At 48.4% G+C, this 20424-nt stretch overlaps 1 protein-coding gene across 2 annotated transcripts in view; it reads right to left on the reverse strand.

Moving 5' to 3' along the window:
• Brwd1 (bromodomain and WD repeat domain containing 1) overlaps positions 1-5561 on the reverse strand; it is a 91068-nt gene extending 85507 nt beyond the window's left edge. Inside the window, exons 1-4 of one of the 2 annotated variants that reach the window (XM_090349338.1) lie at positions 5405-5561; positions 5251-5309; positions 5090-5119; positions 4934-4993 (exon numbers count right to left, since the gene is read on the reverse strand). In XM_090349338.1, the coding sequence (XP_090205464.1) occupies positions 4934-4993; positions 5090-5119; positions 5251-5309; positions 5405-5453 (198 nt within the window). In that variant the 5' untranslated portion in view covers positions 5454-5561. The remainder of the gene's footprint in view (positions 1-4933; positions 4994-5089; positions 5120-5250; positions 5310-5404) is intronic. The other variant, XM_090349346.1, reaches the window with a different exon arrangement.
• Between the last annotated feature and the right edge of the window lie 14863 nt (positions 5562-20424).

Genomic DNA, 20424 nt, shown 5'->3' on the forward strand with positions numbered 1-20424 from the left:
CTGGGGCTTGAATCAGCACCTGAGCACTGTCCTTAGGCTATCTCAAGGCTGGTGATGGATCACCAGAAGTGGAGCCATAGCACCATTTCTGGCTTTTTCTGTGTACGTGGAATGCAGGAATCAAACCCAGGGCCTCATGCCTACTAGGCACCCTACCACTAGGCGGCACTCTCAGCCCCTCAAAGAACTTTTAATCCCTTAGGTACAATGCTGGGATTGTGTGAGCCCATGGAAACAACTACTCTCTTTTAAAGGGAGCACAGACAAGGGCAAGTTAACTCAGGCTCACTTCTACTACCAGTATTCAGCACTGAGCTACCAGCACTGTCCTTACATTGGTACCATTATTCACTCAGCCCTAGCATGCAGGAAACAGAGTAAGGCTCTACAAATGGAAGTTAAGTGAACGGAATCTATACAATTATACCTTCTATCAGGATTGTTACCAACAATATGAGTAATGACTATTGCACATGTATAGGAAAACCCCTTCTTTCTATGTCAACAGTAACCTGTTGAGCTAGTTATCATTATCACCCCCCTTATACACATAGAGAAACTGGGGTAGAGTATTTGCCAAAGATTATAAAACTTTGGATCCAGGCATGGTCCTTCATGACTGTAATCCTAGCTCTTCAGGAGGCTGAGATCTGAGGATCACAGTTCAAAGGCAGCCCGGGCACTAAAGTCCATGAGACTCTTATCTCCAATTAACCACTAGAAAACTAGAAGTGACACTGTGGTTCCAGGGATAGACCGGGCCTTGAGCTGAAGAGCTCAGAGACAGTGCCCAGGTCCAGAGTTCTAGGCCCACAACCAATCAAAAAAAAAACTTTCAGGACAGGAGTTCGGCTTTATGGTACAGTGCTTGCCTAACATGGATGAAGATCCAGGTTCGATTCCCCAGTACCACCCACTACATAAAAAAAGCCAGAAGTGGTGCTGTGTGGCTCAAGTGGTAGAGTTCTGGCCTTGAGAAAACCCAAGGCCAGTGCTCAGGCCCTAAGCTCAAGCCAAGGACTGGCAAAAAATAAAAATAAAAATAAATTTTTTAAAAGATTAAAAAATAATTAGCAAGCACCACAATCAGGATTACAATGCAGCCGCATCAAAAGCTAAGCTTCTAATCTAGATATACTGTGTCATCATACTATGTCCAGTGCCTGCAAGTTATCAATGAAATGTCTACAGAACCACAAATGTCTCAGATGTCAACAATCATTTACAAAGAATATACAGACTCGACAGAAATTAGCTACAGTCAAGATGAAAGGTTTTTAGAGTAACAGTGAAAATACAAACAGCAGAAGAGTTAAAGAAGTTTGTTTTCACTATAAAAAAAGATAGGCAAGAAAGGAGAGTAGAGTGTGAGATTGCTTGGAACATTGTATCAACATGTATAAATGTAGCAATGAAACCTCTCTTTGTATAACTAATATTTGCTTGCTCATTAAACCTTTTTTTTGTCCTTTAAAATAAAGATTTCATTGGACACTGATGAAAGTGAACTATGCAACTTGAGGGTAGAGATGGAAGGCAACCCTGAGACAAGATACTGTGCAAAAGGAAATGTACTTATTACCTGAACACGTATGTAAATGTATTCCTGCTACATATCACCTCTAAAATACATTTTTAAAATAAATACATGTCTCTTTTGTGAGGATTTCAAAACAACTTTAAAGGGACTCAAACCAAGATTGAAGTAGTCCTATCTGAAAACGCACTCCATGCCAAGTCTCCAGGGTTCAAGAAGGTCCTCCTGTTCTCTGGGAGGTAATTCAGAAATCAGGAAAGTGTACAAATAAGCAAAAATGGAGGGAAAAAATAAACTGCAGACTTATGTATTTATTGTTACATTTATTTTGGATATCGTGATAGGTTTTTCAGTTACTTTTATTTATGTTCGATATAATAAAAAGAATTTGCAAAATAAATTCGATTTTGTAAAAGTGAATCCTATCAAGGTATGATAATGCATAACCTTAACCTCAACTATTCCTCAGATTACATTTATTTTGGATATCGTGGTAGGTTTTTGTTACTTTTATTTGTTTGATATAGTAAAAAGAATTTGCAAAATAAATTCGATTTTATAAAAGTGAATCCTAGCAAGGCATGATAATGCAAAACCTTAAACTCAACTATTCATCAGGAAGAAATAGAAGAATTTGGGTCCAAGAGCAAAACAAAAGCTGCAAAGAGCAAAAATAGTACTGGAGACATGGCACAAGTCACAAGTTCCAACCATGCCCATGCCCCAAACTACCCTTCTACCCCCAAAAAAAGAAAGGAAAAGAAGCTCAATCTTTAAGTTTACCTTAAGAGGCAACTTATCAGATACCTGTTCACAAAAATTTAAATGTGTACCTTGTGTTAAACACTTTCAGATTAAGTTATTCCCTACACTTAAAAAAAAAAATCTTACTTAGGCCAGGGACCCCCTCATGCCTGTAATCCAAGCTACTCAGGAAGCTAGTATCTGAGGTTGATGGTTCAAAAGCCAGTAAAAGAAGGAAAGTATCTGTGACTCTTCTCTCCAATTAATTACCCCCCTCCAAAAAACAAGGAAAAGTCAGAAATGGAACTGTGACTCCAAGTGGCATAGCATTAGCCTTGAGCACAAAGCTCAGAGACAGTTCCCAGCCCTGAGTTCAAGTCCTAAGACAAACAAACACACACACACACACACACACAAACCTTTCTCAAACTCAGATGACAAAGAATGGATTATTCTGATTAGAATATGAGTGTTTGACACACAACCATACCTTGGTATCTTGTACCTTGGTATAGAGTTAAGACAAGCTCTGATGAAGAATTTAAGAAGGATGTGGAAAAATCAAAAAGGGAGAATGTGGTCAGAATAATTTATTGTACCCAGGTCCAGAATTCAAGCCCATGACCTACACAAAAAAAAAAAAAGAAAAAAAGAAAAAAATATACTTTATTGTACATTGTACAAGTGTGAATAATCTCAAATGGGAAGGGGAAAGGGAATGTGTAGATGTGTCACACATGTCCCTTGTGTAACTAAATGAGGCTAACAATTTGTTTTAATTAATGCTAATAGCCGGGCACAGTGGTTCACACCTATAATCCTAGTAGCTACTCAAGAGGCTGAGATCTGATGATTATGATTTAATGCTAGCATGGGCAGGAAAGTCTGAGATTCTTACCACCAATTAACCACCAGAAAACCAAAAAAGTACAACTGTGGCGCAAAGTATTAGAGGGCTAGCCTTGAGCAAAAGTGCTCAGGGACATTACCCAAACACTGAGTCTGAGTTCAAGCCCCACAACCACCACAACCATCACCACCACCACCAACAACAATAAAAAAAAACTCAAGGGGAAAAAAAAATATCAACTTTCTGGGGGGAGGGAAATGGGGACCAAGCCATGAGAAAGGGTATCAATGTATGTGAAGTAATGCACCCTCTATCTGATGAAAATAATGTAACCCATCTATTAATTACACTTAAAAATATTTGGGGGGCCAGGAGTTTGGCCTAGTGGTTAAAGTGCTTGCCTAGCATGCATGAAGACCCAGGTTCAATTCCTCGGTACCACATGTAGAAAAAAGCTGGAAGTGGTGCTGAGGCTCAAGTGGTAGAGCTCTGGCCTTGAGAAAGTCCAAGGACAGTGCTCAGGCCCTGAGCTCAAGCCCAGGACTGGCAAAAAAAAAAAAAAAAAAAATTGGAAAAAAATAAACTTTCAATCCCCAAAACCACAAAAAAAAATTTTTTTAACAGTAGCAAAACATTATGGCACAAATTCTCAATTCCAGCATTCAACAAGCTGTAGCAAAAAGACGACTGCATGTTCCAAGCCAACCTTGGGTTACATGAGATCCCTTCTCCAGAAGGCTAATACTTGAAGGTTTAGCTGTTTTCAAACCATGGGAAAAGTCCACTCCAAAAGCTTATTTTTTTTTTCAACTATTCTCCTCCTACATCAAGATGAACGTGTTCTGGCAATGAAAGAAATCCTTTGTCCTCCTATAAAAACAGTTGAGAATAAAGGTGAAAAATCCCTGCCATCTTAGATACTCAAGAGGCTAAGATCTGAGGATCATGGTTTAAAACCGCACAGGCAGCCAAATCCCTAAGACTCGGATCTGCAACTTAACTACCTTAAGAAATCTCAAAGTGGAGCTGTGACTCAAGTTGTACAGCCCTCCCACGGAACAAAACCAGCTCGGGACGGCTCCCAGGCCAGAGTCCTGCCAAGTGTTTTGTGTTTTTTTTATATGAATGATGGAGAATAGCAGAAGAGGTTCACAAGGTGTAAGAAACAATGGTATTCCACGTTAAAAAAAGGAAAACTAGTCTATTTAAAACCCACACGAAATCATACACAGCAGGATCGTGTAAAACCGATCAAAAATTAAATCTCTACACTCGAAAAATACTGAACGGCTCGGAGCACTGACATGTCCACGGAGCCGAGGAAAAATTAACAGCGTAACACGCCGAAACCACTCGTCCACCTTCCTAGACTAATGACCACCGGCGTCCTCCTAGGAAACAAGTGGTCGGAAGACGGGGGCGGGGCAGGAGCAGGAGGAGGACCAATCATAGCTCGAGTTGCAAGTCCAGCCCCCAAGAGACAGCGATGAGAGCGCGCCGCTGAGTGGCTGGCGGGTGTGTCCCGCCCTCCCGGAGGGCGGGCGCCCCTGGAGCCCCACCCCCCACCCCACGGGGGGGGCTCCCTCGCCTCCGCCCCGCCCGCCCGGCCCCCCCCGGACGATTTCCGGCCAAAACAAACCCCCCCAGCAGGGCCTCGGGGGGTGGGGGGCGCAGGGACTGTCAGGCCCGTCATCCCCGGGGGTCCCCCCGCCCCGCCGAGCGCGGCTGCCACGCGCACTCGGCGGGACGGGACGGGGGGAGGGGGCGCGGGGCGGGCGGGGGGCGGCGTGTCCGCTGCTCACCAATTCCTCGTAGCTCCTGCTGTGCTCGTTGCCTTCCCAGTCCAACCTCTTGGGCAACAGCTGGAAAAGACGGGAGAGGCGGCCGGTGACCCCCGCGGCGGCGCGGCGGGAGGGGGCGCGCGGGGCGGGGGACGCGCGGGGACCGCGGGCACTGACCTGGTACTGCTCCAGCTCCTGCACCAGCACCTGCGGAGGAGACGCGCCGTCAGCCCGGGGGCCCCGCGGCCCGGCGCCGGCCGCGTCCCGCCCTCCGGGGGCCGCGAACCCCGGCCGCCGCCGCCGCCGCCGCCCGCCGCCCGCCGCCCGCCCGCACTCACCTGGGCTGCGCGTCGGCACGGGCCCGCCGATAGGTACCGGGCGATGAGGAAGTACAGCTCTGCGGGAAGAGAGGACCCGAGTGCGGTCAGGACGCGGCGGGAGGGCGCGGCGGGGAGGGCGCGGGGCCCGGGGGCGGCGCGGCTCGCGTCTTACCCGACTCGATGAGAGGCACCGGGCGTCGGGCCGGCGAGGACTCCGCCATGGCCGGGCGCGGGCGGGAGCGGGCGGGCGAAGCGTGGAGGCCGCGCCGAGGCCTGACTGGGGCCGGCGTCGCTCCGCTCAGGCGCGCGCCTCCGCCATGCCGTGCGCCGGCCGCGCCCGACGCCTCCGCCGGCCCAAGTAGTCCCTGCGCCCGGGACGGGAGGCGTCGTCGTCCCCGCCGGCGGAGCCTCGAGCGGGAGCACCCCCTCGAGCAGCTCCCCCGACCCCCGCCGCCCTCCCCGGCGTCCTGGTCCCCGCGACGCCCACCCCGGGGCCGAGGCCGGCGGGCGGCGCGCGGGGCCGCGGCGTGGGGGCGGGGCGCGCGGCCGGGATCCCTGCGCGCGGTGAGGCGGCCGCCGGCCTTTGTGCGCCGACTCGGCGGCGGGGGCGCGCGCGGGGGGCGGGGGCGCGCGGGGGCGGGGGCGCGCGGGGGCGGGGGCGCGCGGGGGCGGGGGCGCGCGCGGGGGGCGGGACCGGGCGGCCCGGGCCAGCGCTGTCGCCGGGGACCCTGCACAGACTGGCCACGGAAAGTCGTTCGCCCCTGCGGGAGGAGGAGGAGGAGGAGGAGCAGGAGGAGCGCGGCCGGGACGGTGCGGGTGGCCGAGCCGCGCTCGGGCGCGGGGAAGGACGGGGTCTCCGGGTCCCCGGCGCTCGAGGAAGGGTTTCAGGTTGGAGAGGTGGACGAGGAAGCCACGCCGCGCTGGTCGCCTCCCCGGGCTCGGCAGGGACGGCGCGCAGGTCGGGGACCGCGCCGCGCCCCGGGCGGTGACCTTGAGCAGGTCGCTGCCCCCGCCCCGCCCGGGGCCGGAGCCGAGACCTCCCCGGGCTGACCCCGAGGGCCGCGGGCCCGGGGTGGCGCCTTCCCCCAGCCGCCGCCGCCTGGCTTTTCTGAAGAGTCTCCGGGACTTCCCTGCCTGGCTTGGCTTCCAGCTGGGATGACAGATGAGCCACACCTGCCCGACGCGCGCTTGACCGCCACGGAATCCTAAAGCACATGCTGTAAGGCGCTGTCTAGGGGGATGTGAGGTGTGAGTTACCCAGGCCCCGGTGAGGAGGAAAAGACGGTAGAAACGTCAAAAAATATATATACATATATTATATATATATAATGACACCTCCACTTTCATTCACTTTAGGCTGGGCGCTCGCGGCTCACCCCTGGAATCCGAGCCACTGAGGACTGCAGTTCCTAAACACACTTGAGTAAGAAAAGTCCCGAGAGATCCCTATCTCCAGGAGGAGAGCTCCGGGCTAGCCTTAAGCAAAAATATCTCAGTGCCCAGGCCCTGAATTCAAGTCCCAGGACCATAAAAGGGGAAACAAGGATATATCTTCCCTTGCAGAAACTCCTGGTGGTTTGTCTGCAACTTGGTAGCAGGTGCCTACCATAAGCCATCTCATCCAGGGATAGAATCACACGTACGGCCCTCACACAGCTGAACGTACATACACTTGGGCTTTGTCTTGGTAGTAAGTGGAAATAGATTATATGGAGAACTAAGTTGTCAAAATTGCTTGATAAGCAAGGATGGAAAAACCCTTAACAGATACTTGTGGTATGAGCTCACACGACCCATCTCTAACCTAGGGATTAATCCTCTGGGGAGCTGTGATAATTTAGCCCTCACCAAGCAACCCTTACCTAGATAAATAAAACAGCTGTTGGTCAGGTGCCCTCAATTTGCCTACTTCAACAGTGCAAAAGAAAAACAGAAGTCGGTGGAATCCTGAGGGTACACAGTAACTGCCTTTCACTAAAAGTGAGCACCTGTGCCTCTCCCTTTGCCACATTTTACAAAGGAAGTAAGCCGAACTGAAAAATATAGATTTGAAGACTTGCCCAGCCAGTGCATTAGAGAACTAAAATTTGAAAGCTGGGTGATGCAGTCTTTCACAAATGACTCTCAGATTCAGCCATTCCTACTTTAAAAATGAGAGAGGCATAGAAAATTTAAGAATTTGGAGTGGGGATGTGGCTTAGTGTAGAATGCCTGCCCAGCAAGCATGAAGCCGTGAGTTTGATTCCTCAGTACCATATAACAAAAAAAAGCTGGAAGTAGTGCTGTGGATCAAGTGGTAGAGTGCTAGCCTTGAGCAAAAATAAGCCCAGGGACAGCACCCAGGCCCTGAGTTCAAGCCCCAGTCTGGCAAAAAAAAAAAATTAAGAATTTGTCCAGTGCTAGTAACTCATACCTGTAATCCTAACTACTAAGGATACTGAGATCTAAAGTTGATGGTTCAAATCTAGCCCAGGCAGCAATATCTATGAGAATCTCCAGTTAAACAACAAAAAGCCAGAAGTAGAGATGTGGCTCAAGCACCAGCCTTGAGCAAAAGAGCACAAGGTCCCGAGCTAAAACTTCAGTATGAGCACACACATACAATCTCAGTCCAAAGCCTAGCTTAGGGCTGGGAATGTGGCTCAGTGGTAGACTGCTTGCCTGGATCGTATGAAGGCCTGGATTCAATTCCTCAGGACCACATACACAGAAAAAGCTGCAAATGGCTCAAGTGGTAGAGTGCTAGCCTTGAACAAAAGAAGCTCAGGGAACCGGCTGAGTTTAAGCCCCAGGACTGGCAAAAATTTTTAAAAACAAGACCTTGCACATCACCTCATAAGAGTCCCCAAAACATTAATGTAAAAAGAAAAAAAAAACTGATGAGCCAGTTTCCCTTGATAATATACAAAACAAGCTGGGTTGGTGGCTCACGCCTGTAATCCTAGCTACTCAGAAGGCTGAGATCTGAGGATCAAGGTTCAAAGTCAGCCCAGGCACAAAAGGATCTGAGACTCTTATCTCCAATTAACCTCTAGAAAATGGGAAGTGGGGCTTGGCTCAAGGGTTGGGCGGTAGCCTTGAGCTGAAGAGCTCAGACATAGCACCCCAGCTGAGTTCAAGCCCCATGACCCACAAAAAAACAAAACAAGGTGTAGGGTGTGGCTAAGTGGGAGCACACTTGTCTAGTAAGTATGGAAATCCCTGAATTTGATCCCTAGCACCACAAAAGTAAAATAAACAGCAGCCTAGGGGCTGGGCATGGTGGCACAGCTCTGCATTCATTCCCAGCACTGAAAGGCTGAGGCTCAAACACCTAGAGGGGCAGATCAGCTCACGCTGCCCGTGCTAACAGACAGACACTCCCTCTCCCTAAAAAAGACAGATCAGATCAATCTTGAAAGGGTAGAAAAATGAGAGAAGGACGTCTGTGCGCAGTGGAGCATGCAAAGGAAATTAGAACCATCATATGCAAAGTTGAATAATGTGCTGATGCAAATTGTATGTTAGATTTAGGCTCCCTAGGCAGGCCTGGTGATGTGTGCCCCATGCTGAGTTATTATAAGGGACATGAAGTGGGTGACACAGAGTTCACGCAGCTGGAATCCACACCTGGCTTTGAAATCACAAGCTCACAACCACCTGGATCACTTCATCAATTGAAATTGTACTGATGGCATTCAGGGCTTCTGCTAGCTAAATCTAACAGAAATGCAAGACTTAATGTGTTGTTGGATGTTCAGGACATTTGGAAAAATGAAGTTGTCACCTTCCGTTACTTGAAAACTTCCATCTAAATCCTCAGGCCCCTTTTGCAGGCTCTGGCACTTTCATGTCTCCCCAAGGCCCTTCCCTCCCAGCAGCTCTCCACTGCACGCTACTTGTCCCTGCCTCCCTCAGCAAATTGTTTCCACATTTATCTCCTCTCTCCAACTTCTGTCACTCTCGTCACTAGCTTGAAAAAGCTCTCGGGGTAGTAGTTTGTTGGTTCCATCTTGACCAACATTTATGGAACAAGCTCACATCTGGACATGGCCAACCCTTCTCTGTGTGTAGGTACAACACACAGCCTTTGTGAGCATGCCCAGAGGGTAAGCAAGGAAGATTCAGCGAAGCCTCGTTCTCAACTGCATCTTGAGCCTCCACTTAGTTTCCACCCTGCACCCCACCCCCAGGTCTCCGTGACCCCCTACCCCATCCTGTCATGACAGCTCCTTGGCACTGCTTCTAACACTGCACAGGACATATTGCGCCTCAGTGGGTCCTGCCAGGGAAGCTAGGCATGCACTGTGCCCATGGACATGCAAGTCCTCTGGATTCCAGAACCATCCAAGAGGGGGCTCAGCAGGAGGCAGAAAGCTGGGATTCCTGCCCCCCTTCCCGTCCAGCTGCAGTCAAGTGGGACATCTCTGTCCACAGAACCACAGTCTCTGGGGTTCTTTGTTTTGTGTCAGTCTTTGCACTCGATACTGTCCTTGAGCTTTTTTCACTCAGAGCTAGCACTCTGGCACTGGTGCCACAACTTTACTTCCAGCTTTTTGGTGGTTAATTGGAGATCAGGCTCATGGACTTTCTTACTAGGGCTGGCTTCAAACCTCAATCCTCAGATTTCAGCTTCCTGAGTAGCTAGGATTATAGGTGTGAGCCACTGGCACCTAGTGAATCTCTGGTTTTAATGCCACTGCTTCCCTGGCCAGGAGAGGCTTTGTCTTCTCTCTGGGCTCAGCTGGGAAGCTGGGAAGGGAGCATGGGTGTACACCAGTGCCTGCAGATTCAACAGCCCCACACCCTCCCTCACCCCAGGAATTCAGATTTGGCCTTTGTTTTCCCAGAACTGTTCTCTAAAGATGCCAGCAGGTAGGCATACCTTAGTTCTCTCCTCATTCACAGACCAACAGAAGCCTGTGTTCAGTGTCCATGTGGAGTCTAAGCCTTCCCCAGGATGGAGGGAGACCTAAGTCCCATCTGTCCATCCTCCAAAGATGCTCCAGGGCTGCCTTCTCTCCCCGCAGTGGTCACTTCTCACACTCCTGCCACACTGCCCTGGCTGGAGGGACATTCCATGAAATGCTTGGTTCAGCCCCTCCCCTCCAGATCTTGGCCCAGATCCTACAAGTTAGGTGGGACCTCCTGTAATTTCCCTAAACAAATCTCAGGCTCCTGAGGTCCCTCCTCTCCTCTCCTCCCCGCTGCAGCTCTCCATGTCTCAACTACAGTGATATTTCTTCTCCCTCCTGAGTACTGTTCCCATGCTGGGTTTGGAGTCCTTTCCTCCACCAAATAAAGATCTATGAGGCAAGAAAAATGGGAGTAGAAGCCCAGTTTTTTGGAGAATAAGATATCAGAGGAAGCCAAGGAAAAGCGTCTTAGCTATTGGCAGGTTGGTATAAACTCTGGACCCAGAGCTGAGGATGGAGAGACCACCTGTCCCCTGCGCATCTGCTCCAGCATTGTCAAGGTCAAGCTGTCATCTGGACCTTCCCAGAGGAAGGGGTGCAGGCTACACAGGCCATCTCCCACTTTCCCCAGTAGCCCCAGAAAGAGGAGGAGGTGTTACCTCCACCAGGTTTCTGCTGTATCCTCCTGATGCTTACCTGTTTCTATCTCAGCATCTCTCATCAGTTTGTGATGGGGCCAGAGATGTTTTCCTGCTTTGCTCACCAAGGCACCTATAGAGCTCTCCCAAAGCCTGCCCCACAGTAGGTATGTAATAAATGCACATTTTTCTATCTTGGCAAGAAACGAGCTGTTCAGGACAGCCCATCCCATGTGAGATGCACACGTCTTCAGTTTAGATCCTGAGTCTGCGGATCCAGGTGCAGTTAAATCAGAAGATGGCCACCAAAACCACGTGGCACTGGGCATCAGGGCTCACGCCTGTAGTCCTAGCTAGTTGGGAGGCTGAAAGCGGAGGTGTGCCAGTAGAACCCAGCCAAGCAACAAAGTCCCAGAAACTCCAATGAACCATAAAATGATAAAAGTGAAGCTGTGGCTCGGGACAGAGTGCTAGCCTAGAGCAAGAGTTCAGCGATGGTGCCCAATCCCCAAAGCTAATAACACACACCAAAAAAGAAAGCGCTTGGCCTTAGTGCTGCCATGAAAGAAGAGGCTTTGGCAGGGACAACAGACACACATCCTTCCTGTGTGGCCTATGCCAGTGCCAGCTTTCTGGACAGAGTGTGCCACTCACGACAGCCTGCAGCCTTTTTCCTGAACCCCAAGGAAGAGAACACACCCTGCTACCTTCACCCTAGTCTTACTCAGACCCACTCAAGCACAGGGTCCTTCCCTGTCCCTTGGAGCTCCCTAATCCTAAAACCAGGAGGCCCATAAAGCAGGCCTAGCCAGAGCTGGTAGCTCTCATCTGTAATATGAGCTGCTCAGGAGGCTGAGATCTGAGGACCACAGTTCAAAGCCAGCCGGGGCAGGAAAGCCCTTAAGAATTGTATCTCCAAGTAACCATTAAAAAGCTGGACCCGGGGCCGGGAGTTTGGCCTAGTGGTAGAGTGCTTGCCTAGCATGCATGAAGACCTGGGTTTGATTCCTCAGTACCACATACATAGAAAAAAGCCAGAAGTGGTGCTGAGGCTCAAGTGGTAGAGCTCTAGTCTTGAGAAAAACCCAAGGACAGTGCTCAGGCTGAGCCCAAGCCCAGGACTAGCAAAAAAAAATGGACATGGAGGTATGGCTCAAGTAGTAGAACACCAGACTTGAAGAAGAAGAAGAAAAAAAAAAAAAAAAAAAAAAAAAACCTTGTCCCTTGTTGGCCTAGCCTGCCTGATAAGAGGTGGAGAAGCAGGGGGATCTAGAGGCCCAGAGCAAGTCTAAAGTGGACAGGATCAGAAAGAAGGGAAGTGCAGAGCGGCCAGTGGAGATCTAAGCCACTGAGCCACAGGATGGGATACTTCCCCAGAGAGAACAGATTGCTGCTTACTTGCCAGTATGCTGCCCTAAGGCATGCCTCAGGGCCTTTGAACAATAGCAACCACCCCCAGAGCAGCCTCGAGAAAGTTTCCAGATCCTTCCTTTTACTTATAGGACAGTTCTCACAAAGCCATCCTATTATAAAAAAAAAAAAAAAAAAAAAAAAGCCAAGCCACCAAGCTGGGCACTGGTTGCTCACACATGTAAGTCTAAGGCTGGCTACTCAGGATGCTCAGATCTGAGAATCACGGTTCTAAGCAGGAAGGTCTAAGGCATTCTTATCTCCAATTAACCACCAGAACACTCGAACAAAAGAAGCTCAGGGACGGCTCCCAAGCCCAGAGATCAAGACCCATGACTGACAACAAAAACAAAAAGAGCAAACCCCACAGAAGTGGACTTGTGGGTCAAGCAGAGTGCCAGCCTTAAGTGAAAAAGCTAAGCCCCAGTACCAGCAGACACACACACATACACCCACATACACACAGCCACCAGAAATATAAGATGAATATTAGCTGGGCGTGGTGGCTCAAGCCTATAATCCTAGCTACTCAGGAGGCTGAGATCTGAGGATCAAGGGTCAAAGCCAGCCTGGGCACAAAAGGACCTGAGACTCTTATATCCAATTAACCTCTAGAAAATAGGAAGTGGGGCTTGGCTCAAGGGTAGGACAGTAGCCTTGAGCTGAAGAGCTCAAGACCCACAAAAAAAAAAAAAAAGATGAAATGAATATTGGCTTGAATGAAATGAGGCTTGAGAATTTAGAATTTCAAATCTTGTTCTCATTCACCTGCTTCTTTCCTGAAACTGTGCAATAAAACTAGGACACAGGCTGCAAGAAGTCCTTGATCCACGGCTGAACCCTTTCCTGGTGAGCTAAGCCCCAGGCATGAAGTATTTGTGCTGGCAGTCTCTGAAACCCAAATCCAGTCTAGATTACCTAAAGTGGCAATCCAGAACAGGGCCCCAGCATATAGAGAGGCAGCGGGCGTGTGCACCGAGGTTTGGAGGGCACACTCCTCACACCCCCCCAAGGCTAGGACTTTGTGGAGCTCTGGGAGGCAGCTGGTTGGTTTCTAGGCCTTTAGATGCCAGAGACCAGCAACACTGACCAGCCAGGGCCTGCACGATACAAGGGAAAGTTACTATAAAAGGAATGTATTCATTTTCAAGTAGATTACGAGAACAAATTACATGCACTCCCAGATACACATCACAGAGTGGGTATGTTCACTTTCAAGTAGATTAATTTTCCTTAACAACTAAAAGGCATAATTGTTGTCTATAACAAGTTTACGAGGAGCCAGAATCTCTACCTGTGAGGGTTACACATTTCACAGCAAGTTCCCATAGGAGAACATATCATTCCTCACATTAAGTAAACAATTCAGAAACAGTTTCAAACTAGAACATATCTAAATTGTTTCTTTTCCTTTTTTCTTTTATCTTGGTGCAAGAACTGGAGTTGAACTCAGGACCCAGGAATTATTACATACAGAGACTTCCTGGAGGAGGAGACAACTGACTGGAGAAGTCATACATACAGAGGATTTCTCAAGCAGAATAGCCAGAACAAAGGCCAGAGGTACAGGATCGCAGCACTGTTAAGAAGTTATCACCAGCAGGAGCCGGGCACTGTGGCTCAAGCCTGTCATCCTAGCTATTCAGGAGGCTGAGATCTAAGGATCACGGTTCAAAGCCAGCCGAGGCACTAAAGACAGTAAGACTCTTATCTCCAATTTATCACTAAAAAATGGAAAGTGGTGTTGTGGCTCAAGGGTGGGGCAATAGCCTTGAGCTGGTGCCCAGGCCCTATGACCCCCCCCTCCACTATATATATATATATCACTAGGGCTGGGAGTTTGGCCTAGTGATAGACTGCTTGCCTAGCATGCACGAAGACCAGGTTCAATTCATAGGTACTAAATAGGAAATAAATCCAGGAGTGGTGCTGTGGCTCAAGTGGTAGAGCACTAGCTTTGAGAAAGCCCAGGGAGAATGCTCAGGCCCTGAGCTCAAGACCAGCAACAAAAAAAAGAACGAAAAAAGAAAGAAAAAAGAAATATCACCATGGCTTCCGCAGGGGACATGGGCCCCTCCAACAAGAACTGTGTACAATGCAGTCAGACCTATGGACAAAGGCAGAAGTCAAGTACTATAAATGACTGTCAGCTTACAGCTGACCAGATCACGTACCGGAGGCCACCCCACCCAGCTGTCCCTGCAGTGACTGATGGTGTCACAGTGGCCCCATACGTGCATAAGCCCCTGGGCCTGGGGACTGTCCCTGAGCTAGCACTCCACCACTGGATCCCTAGTACCACTTCCAGCTTTTCCTGCGTCCTTTATTGGAGACAAGAGTCTCTTCAAACTGCAGTCCCAGATCTCAGCCTCCTGAGCAGCTAGGATTACAGGCACGTACCCGTGTCCAGCATGTGAGTTGCCTTCAGTACCATTTTAGCGGCAATGGGTTCTGCAATAATAAATTGCCAATAAGGGCTGAGAGTTTGGCCTAGTGGTGGAGTGCTTGCCTAGCACTCCACGTTCAGTTCCTCAGGACCGCCTATCTAGAAAAAGCTAAAAAACTACAAAACCCCTAACTCTTATTGTCTGTCGGTATCTGTACCTGAACATCATAGGTATAGGGATGGCTTAGCTGGTCCTCTAAGGGCAGCTCAAAACTGAGATCAAAGTATTGTTTGGGACTGAACAGCACTCAGAAGAATCCACTCTGGACTCCTCCAGTCCTTGGAGGGGTTTTGGCCACAGGGCCGCAGTTTCTAACTGATTAACCAAATGGCTGCTCTACTTCTTTAAACGTGGGCATCTCCATGATGCTCTGTGTCACCAGCAAGTACCAGCCAGTTGGGCACAGTGGTAGTTTATAATCACAGATACATGAGAGGACAGTGGTTTAAGGCGAGCCTGGCACTGAGTTCAAACCCCAGCATCCACGAGAAAAAAAGAAAAAAGAAAAAGGCATGGACAGTGTCCAGGCCCTGAGTTTAATTCCCAGGACTGGCAAAAAAAAGAAGCACTGAGAGCAACATTCTTTGTGGAAAGTGCCCACTGCCCTCATTTCAGGGCGCGGGAGGAGTGTGCCTTGAGGTAACTGTGACCCCTTGCGGTGGTCTGCATGGGGACCTGCTCTGCACAGCTGTCTCACTGATTCTTGATCAGGTACAGGACCCCAACTCCTCTGCCATTTTGAGGTTCCCTGGCTTAGTACCAACTGGGGAAAAACTGCTTTTTCTTCCCTCATGTTTTTGTTTTTCTTTTTTGCCAGTCCTGGGCTTGAGCTCAGGGCCTGAGCACTGTCCTTGGACTTTTCTCAAGGCTAGAGCTCTACCACTTGAGTTACAGCACCACTTCCGGCTTTTTTCTATGTATGTGGTACCAAGGAATCGAACCTGGGTCTTTGTGCATGCTAGGCAAGCACTCTACTACTAGGCCAAACTCCTGGCACCCTTCATGTTTGTTTTTGAGGGGTGAAGAGGTGTTGCACTTGCATATGCTGGTTCAGTGATCTACCCTTGGGACACATTTTTAGCTCTAGTTTTAAACTATTGTGTTTTTTTTATTTTGTTTTTGAGACATTTTATTTTGTTTTTGAGACAGTTTCACAGTGTGGCCCAGGCTGGCCCTGAATTTTTATTTTTATTTTTTTTGTGGGTCATGGGGCTTGAACTCAGCTGGGGTGCTATGTCTGAGCTCTTCAGCTCAAGGCTACCACCCCACCCTTGAGCCAAGCCCCACTTCCCACTTTCTAGAGGTTAATTGGAGATAAGAGTCTCAGTCCTTTTGTGCCTGGTCTGGCTTTGATTCTTGACCCTCAGATCTCAGCCTCCTGAGTAGCTAGGATTACAGGCCACCCAGCCCTGCTTGGCCCTGAACTTTTGATCTATTTCAGCTTCTGGCATTCTGGCATTATAGGTTTGCACCAGCCCTTCTGGCTCTGATTTCAAAATTCATTTATGTATTCCTATACTGGCCTTGAACTCCAGACCTTCCCGACTCCATCTTCTGTTAGCTGAGATTACAGGTGTGTATCAGCTTGGTTTCAAGAACACCAAAATTATTTTGTTTAAAAAACAAATTCTTTTAAGGTTTCACCTCCCTCTGTAATGCCCTCAGCCTGGGCACAGTGTCCAGGGCAGCCCCTAGGATGCACAAGTGACTTTGTGTCAGGGTCCTTCGTCCCTGGTCCCTCTCGACTAGTAGGAGGGATGGGGAAAAAAACACGCCCCGACCAGGACAAGCCTCGAGAGGAGAGGGCCCACTGTCTTCCCGCACTCAGCCTTCCTTCCCTGGAGCACGAACAGAGACGCCACGCAGCTTCATCAAGGCAGGAAAATCTCTCTCCAATAAAACCCCCCCTCCTGAGGAGGTCTCTCCAGCTGATATACCCTCACTCTAGGTCCCCGCAGAGAGGGATAAACAATAACACATCTGCTGTAACCAATGGTAATCAAGTCTCCCGCCCTGCCTCTTGCGCCTTGCCTTGTCTCAGCAGAAAGTTATTAGACATGGCATAACTCAGCCCCCACAGCTCCCCCGTTTTTATTTTAGAAAAAGGACAAAACCTAGGACACGTGGGGCTACCATCCTATCAGATCGACTGTGCCTGTCTTAGGTGTCTCCAAGCTCGCTAGTCTTCTTACCTGTCATGGGATCACCAAGTCCTTTCTACTTGGCTCCTGTCTTAGGTTGATAGGCTAACAGCTGGGACTTGCCCGTCTTTGACTACCAGCCGTCCATGTAAGCAAATCAGACCTGCGGGGATGCACCCATTTCCATGGGAGCAGATGCCTGTCGCATTAGCATTCACTTTCTGCGTTGACTTTGTAGGCAAGCAATATTACAATTATAGCACATAAAAATAAATCCAAACCGATCCATCCTGCCTATCTTTGATCAAGTCCCAAAATAGTCTCAACCAATCACCCAAAGTTGGAATATTAACATGTGGCTGATTTGTGCACATAGAGAGGTCATCAAATTATCAAACCGAACATTAGTCACTCAACGGAAAATGTTATATGGTACTCCCGTCAAGCAAAATCTGGAACAAGCAGCTACACAAAAGGTGCTCATCACCTGCTCCAGAATATTCAATTGTTCTTACAATAAATCAATTCATTGATCAAGCATAACAATTCCAGTCCTCACATGCTGATTAATGGCTTATTCAAAGCATTCTCTGTAAGAACTGCAGTGGCAAGAGCAATCCTCGCAGCAGTAACGGCAGCTACAGATGTGGCAATGGCCACCACCACAGCCAGGAAAATACTGAAGTCTTTTTTACTGATGAGCGGGAAAGCATTCTTCTCTGCCTGAACAGGCACTGGTATATACTGAGGGGTTCTGATTACAACAGCCAGAGAAAACAGGGAAGCATTCCAACATTAACTAAGAAAACATTATTGAAACCAGTGTAAAAAACAGACTATCACACAAGCCATAGGGAACAGCAGGGCAATGGAAGACTTAGAAGAGTCTAACAATTCCCCGCCCCCCCCCACTTTTAGTTTTAAACTACTGTCCTAGCTCACCTTCCAAAAATGACTCTGGTCCCTTCATTTTAAGGGGGTTATGGGCGAAGATCCATATTCTGTAACTTCTTCAAGCTGACTCAGGGGTGTTGTCTTTATATTTTGCCAGGGACCCTAAAAAGCTTTAGCCTGTTTTCAACTATGGGTGGCGGCTCCCTATTTTGCAATTCTGCACCCGAGCATAGGCTTTCTAAATCACTACCACTTAATTCTTTCTCAAGTATTTTTCCAAGCGTCTCTGCACTTCTTTTCACCTGTTCTTAAACTGTTTACTCCCCTGTAAGTTGCCACATAGTTTAGGCTTAGATTTACCCAATTGCCTTTGTTTTTCAAGTGTCTTAGCTAGCATGCTACTCGTGCAAAATTAATATCGGTCGTTTCGGTCTGAACCCATTCCGATCTATTCTAAAATCCCTTTCACACACACGATTCATACTCGTGCAAAATATCGGTCATTCTGGGCTGAACCCATTTCGGTTCTATTCTAAAATCCCTTATTCCGGTTCTTTTTCCGAACCCCTTATTGCCTCGCCCTTATACCGCTCTGGCCAGAGACTCCCACGAGGTTCCTCAGTGACTCCCTACCGTGCCAAAGTGACCTGCGCTTCGGAGGCGGACTGGGAATGATTATTAAAATCTTTTACTGTTAAAACACCTAGCTGCTTCTGCTGTGTTTGCCTCTCCGCTTTGACACAGCTGCAGCTTCTTTGCCTTTTTTCTCCTTAGCTTTGGGAGTTTTTGGTTTTTCTTTTCCTCAATTTTCTATCTTTTGCCTTTTTTATGGGTTTTTCTTTTTCCTTTCAGGTTTCTCTGGTTTTTCAGTTTTTGAGGAGTTTTTCTTCTTTGACTTTTGCAGGTAGTTGCTTCCCTTTCTCCTGTTTACCACCTTTTTCTTTCTTTCTCTTCCTGTCTTTTTCTTTTTCCCTGTGAGCAATTTCAGCCTGCATTTTCCCTTCAGGTTTCCCTGGCCCTTCAGTTCCTTTTTCTTTGTGCCTTTCAGGTTTCTCTGGTTTTTTCAGTCTTTGAGTTTTTCTTACTTCTTTGACTTGTAGGTAGTTGCTTGTACTTTCCATTCAGGTTTCTCTGGTTTTTCAGGCTTTGAGGAGGTTTTCTTACTTCGACTTTTGTAGGTAGTTGCTTCCCTCTTATTTACCACCTTTTCTTTTTCTTTCTCCTTGTCTTCCTGTCTTTTTCTTTTTCCCTGTAATTTCAGCCTGCATTTTCCCTTCAGGTTTCCCTGGCCCTTCAGTCCCTTCTCCATGTATCTCTCGCTTGGTTCAACTCGCCGTTGTGCCCCTTTCGTGCCCCACGTTGGGCGCCAGTATGTCGGGGTCCTTCATCTCTGGTCCCTCTCTACTAGTCGGAGGGATGGGGAAAAACACGCCCCAACCAGGACAAGCCTCGAGAGGAGAGGGCCCACTGTCCTCCCTCACTCAGCCTTCCTTCTCTGGAGCACGAACAGAGACGCCACGCAGCTTCATCAAGGCAGGAAAATCTCTCTCCAATAAAACCCCTCCTGAGGAAGTCCCTCCAGCTGATATCCCCTCACTCTAGGTCCCAGCAGAGTGATAAACAATAACGTATCTGTAACCAATGGTAATCATCTTGCGCCCTGCCTCTTGCGCCTTGCCTTGCCTCAGCAGAGTTATTAGACATGGGGTTACTCGGCCCCCAACAACCTTGTTTATCAGCCATCACATCACATCTGGCTTTTTCTGAGTATTTATTGGAGATAAGTCTCACTGACATTCCTGCCCAGGTTGGCTTCCATGATCCTCTCATATCTCAGCCTTCTGGGTAGCTAGAATTACAGACATGAACCATTGGTGCCCAGTTACATTTTAAAATGTTGTTTTGTTTGGGCCAATACTGAGGCCAAAACTCTACATTTGAATATCACCCTTCGTTTTTTGTTTTTTTTCATTTTGCCAGTCTTGGGCATTGTCTCTGGACTTATCACTTAAGCCATAGAACCACTTCTGACTTTTTCCATGTATGTGTTATTGAGGACTGAAACCTAGGACTTCATGCATGTTAGGCAAGCACTGTACCACTAAGCCACATTGCCAGCCCCTACCCTTAGTTTTGTTTTGCTCAAGTAATTTACCAGCTGAGCCACAGCTCCACTTCTGATCTATTCTTTGTTCTGATATGGTGGCTTGAACTCCAACCTCAAGTTCAAATGGCAGCATCACAAAATTAAACATCTGGGGGCTAGGAGGGTGGCCTAGTGGTCTTTGTGCATGCTAGGGAAGCACACTTACCACTAGGCCAAACTCCCAGTCCCTGAACTAGACTTTCAGACCACATTCTTCAAAAACATTTTCAGGCAGAAGTGGAACTCAACAGTAGGGCACACACAGCAAGCACAAGGCCAAGTTCAAATCCCAGCACCACCAAAATCCTTTTCATGATTGAGACTTTATTGGTTGTGTCAAGGACCAGTACACAGACATTTCAACTTGTACACAATTCTTAGCACACGTACCAAACATCCAAACCCATGAACTGTTTTGACAAGTATTCCAGTGACATTCCAGCTTCAGACCTGGAAGCAAACTTAAGAGGAAACGAAGTACCCATATTCCAAATGTTGGTCCCGTTAGTTCTATAACCTGCACGTCACAACATCAGTGTGTGCACGACACACCCCCATTTCTCCATTGTTCATAGCACAACAACAACTGGGAAAACTGGACTACCACGAGCGGAGGTGTGA

This window comes from Megascapheus bottae, chromosome 1 (genome assembly GCF_031878675.1).
Source record: "Megascapheus bottae isolate mThoBot1 chromosome 1, mThoBot2.hap1, whole genome shotgun sequence".
NCBI lineage: Eukaryota > Metazoa > Chordata > Mammalia > Rodentia > Geomyidae > Megascapheus > Megascapheus bottae.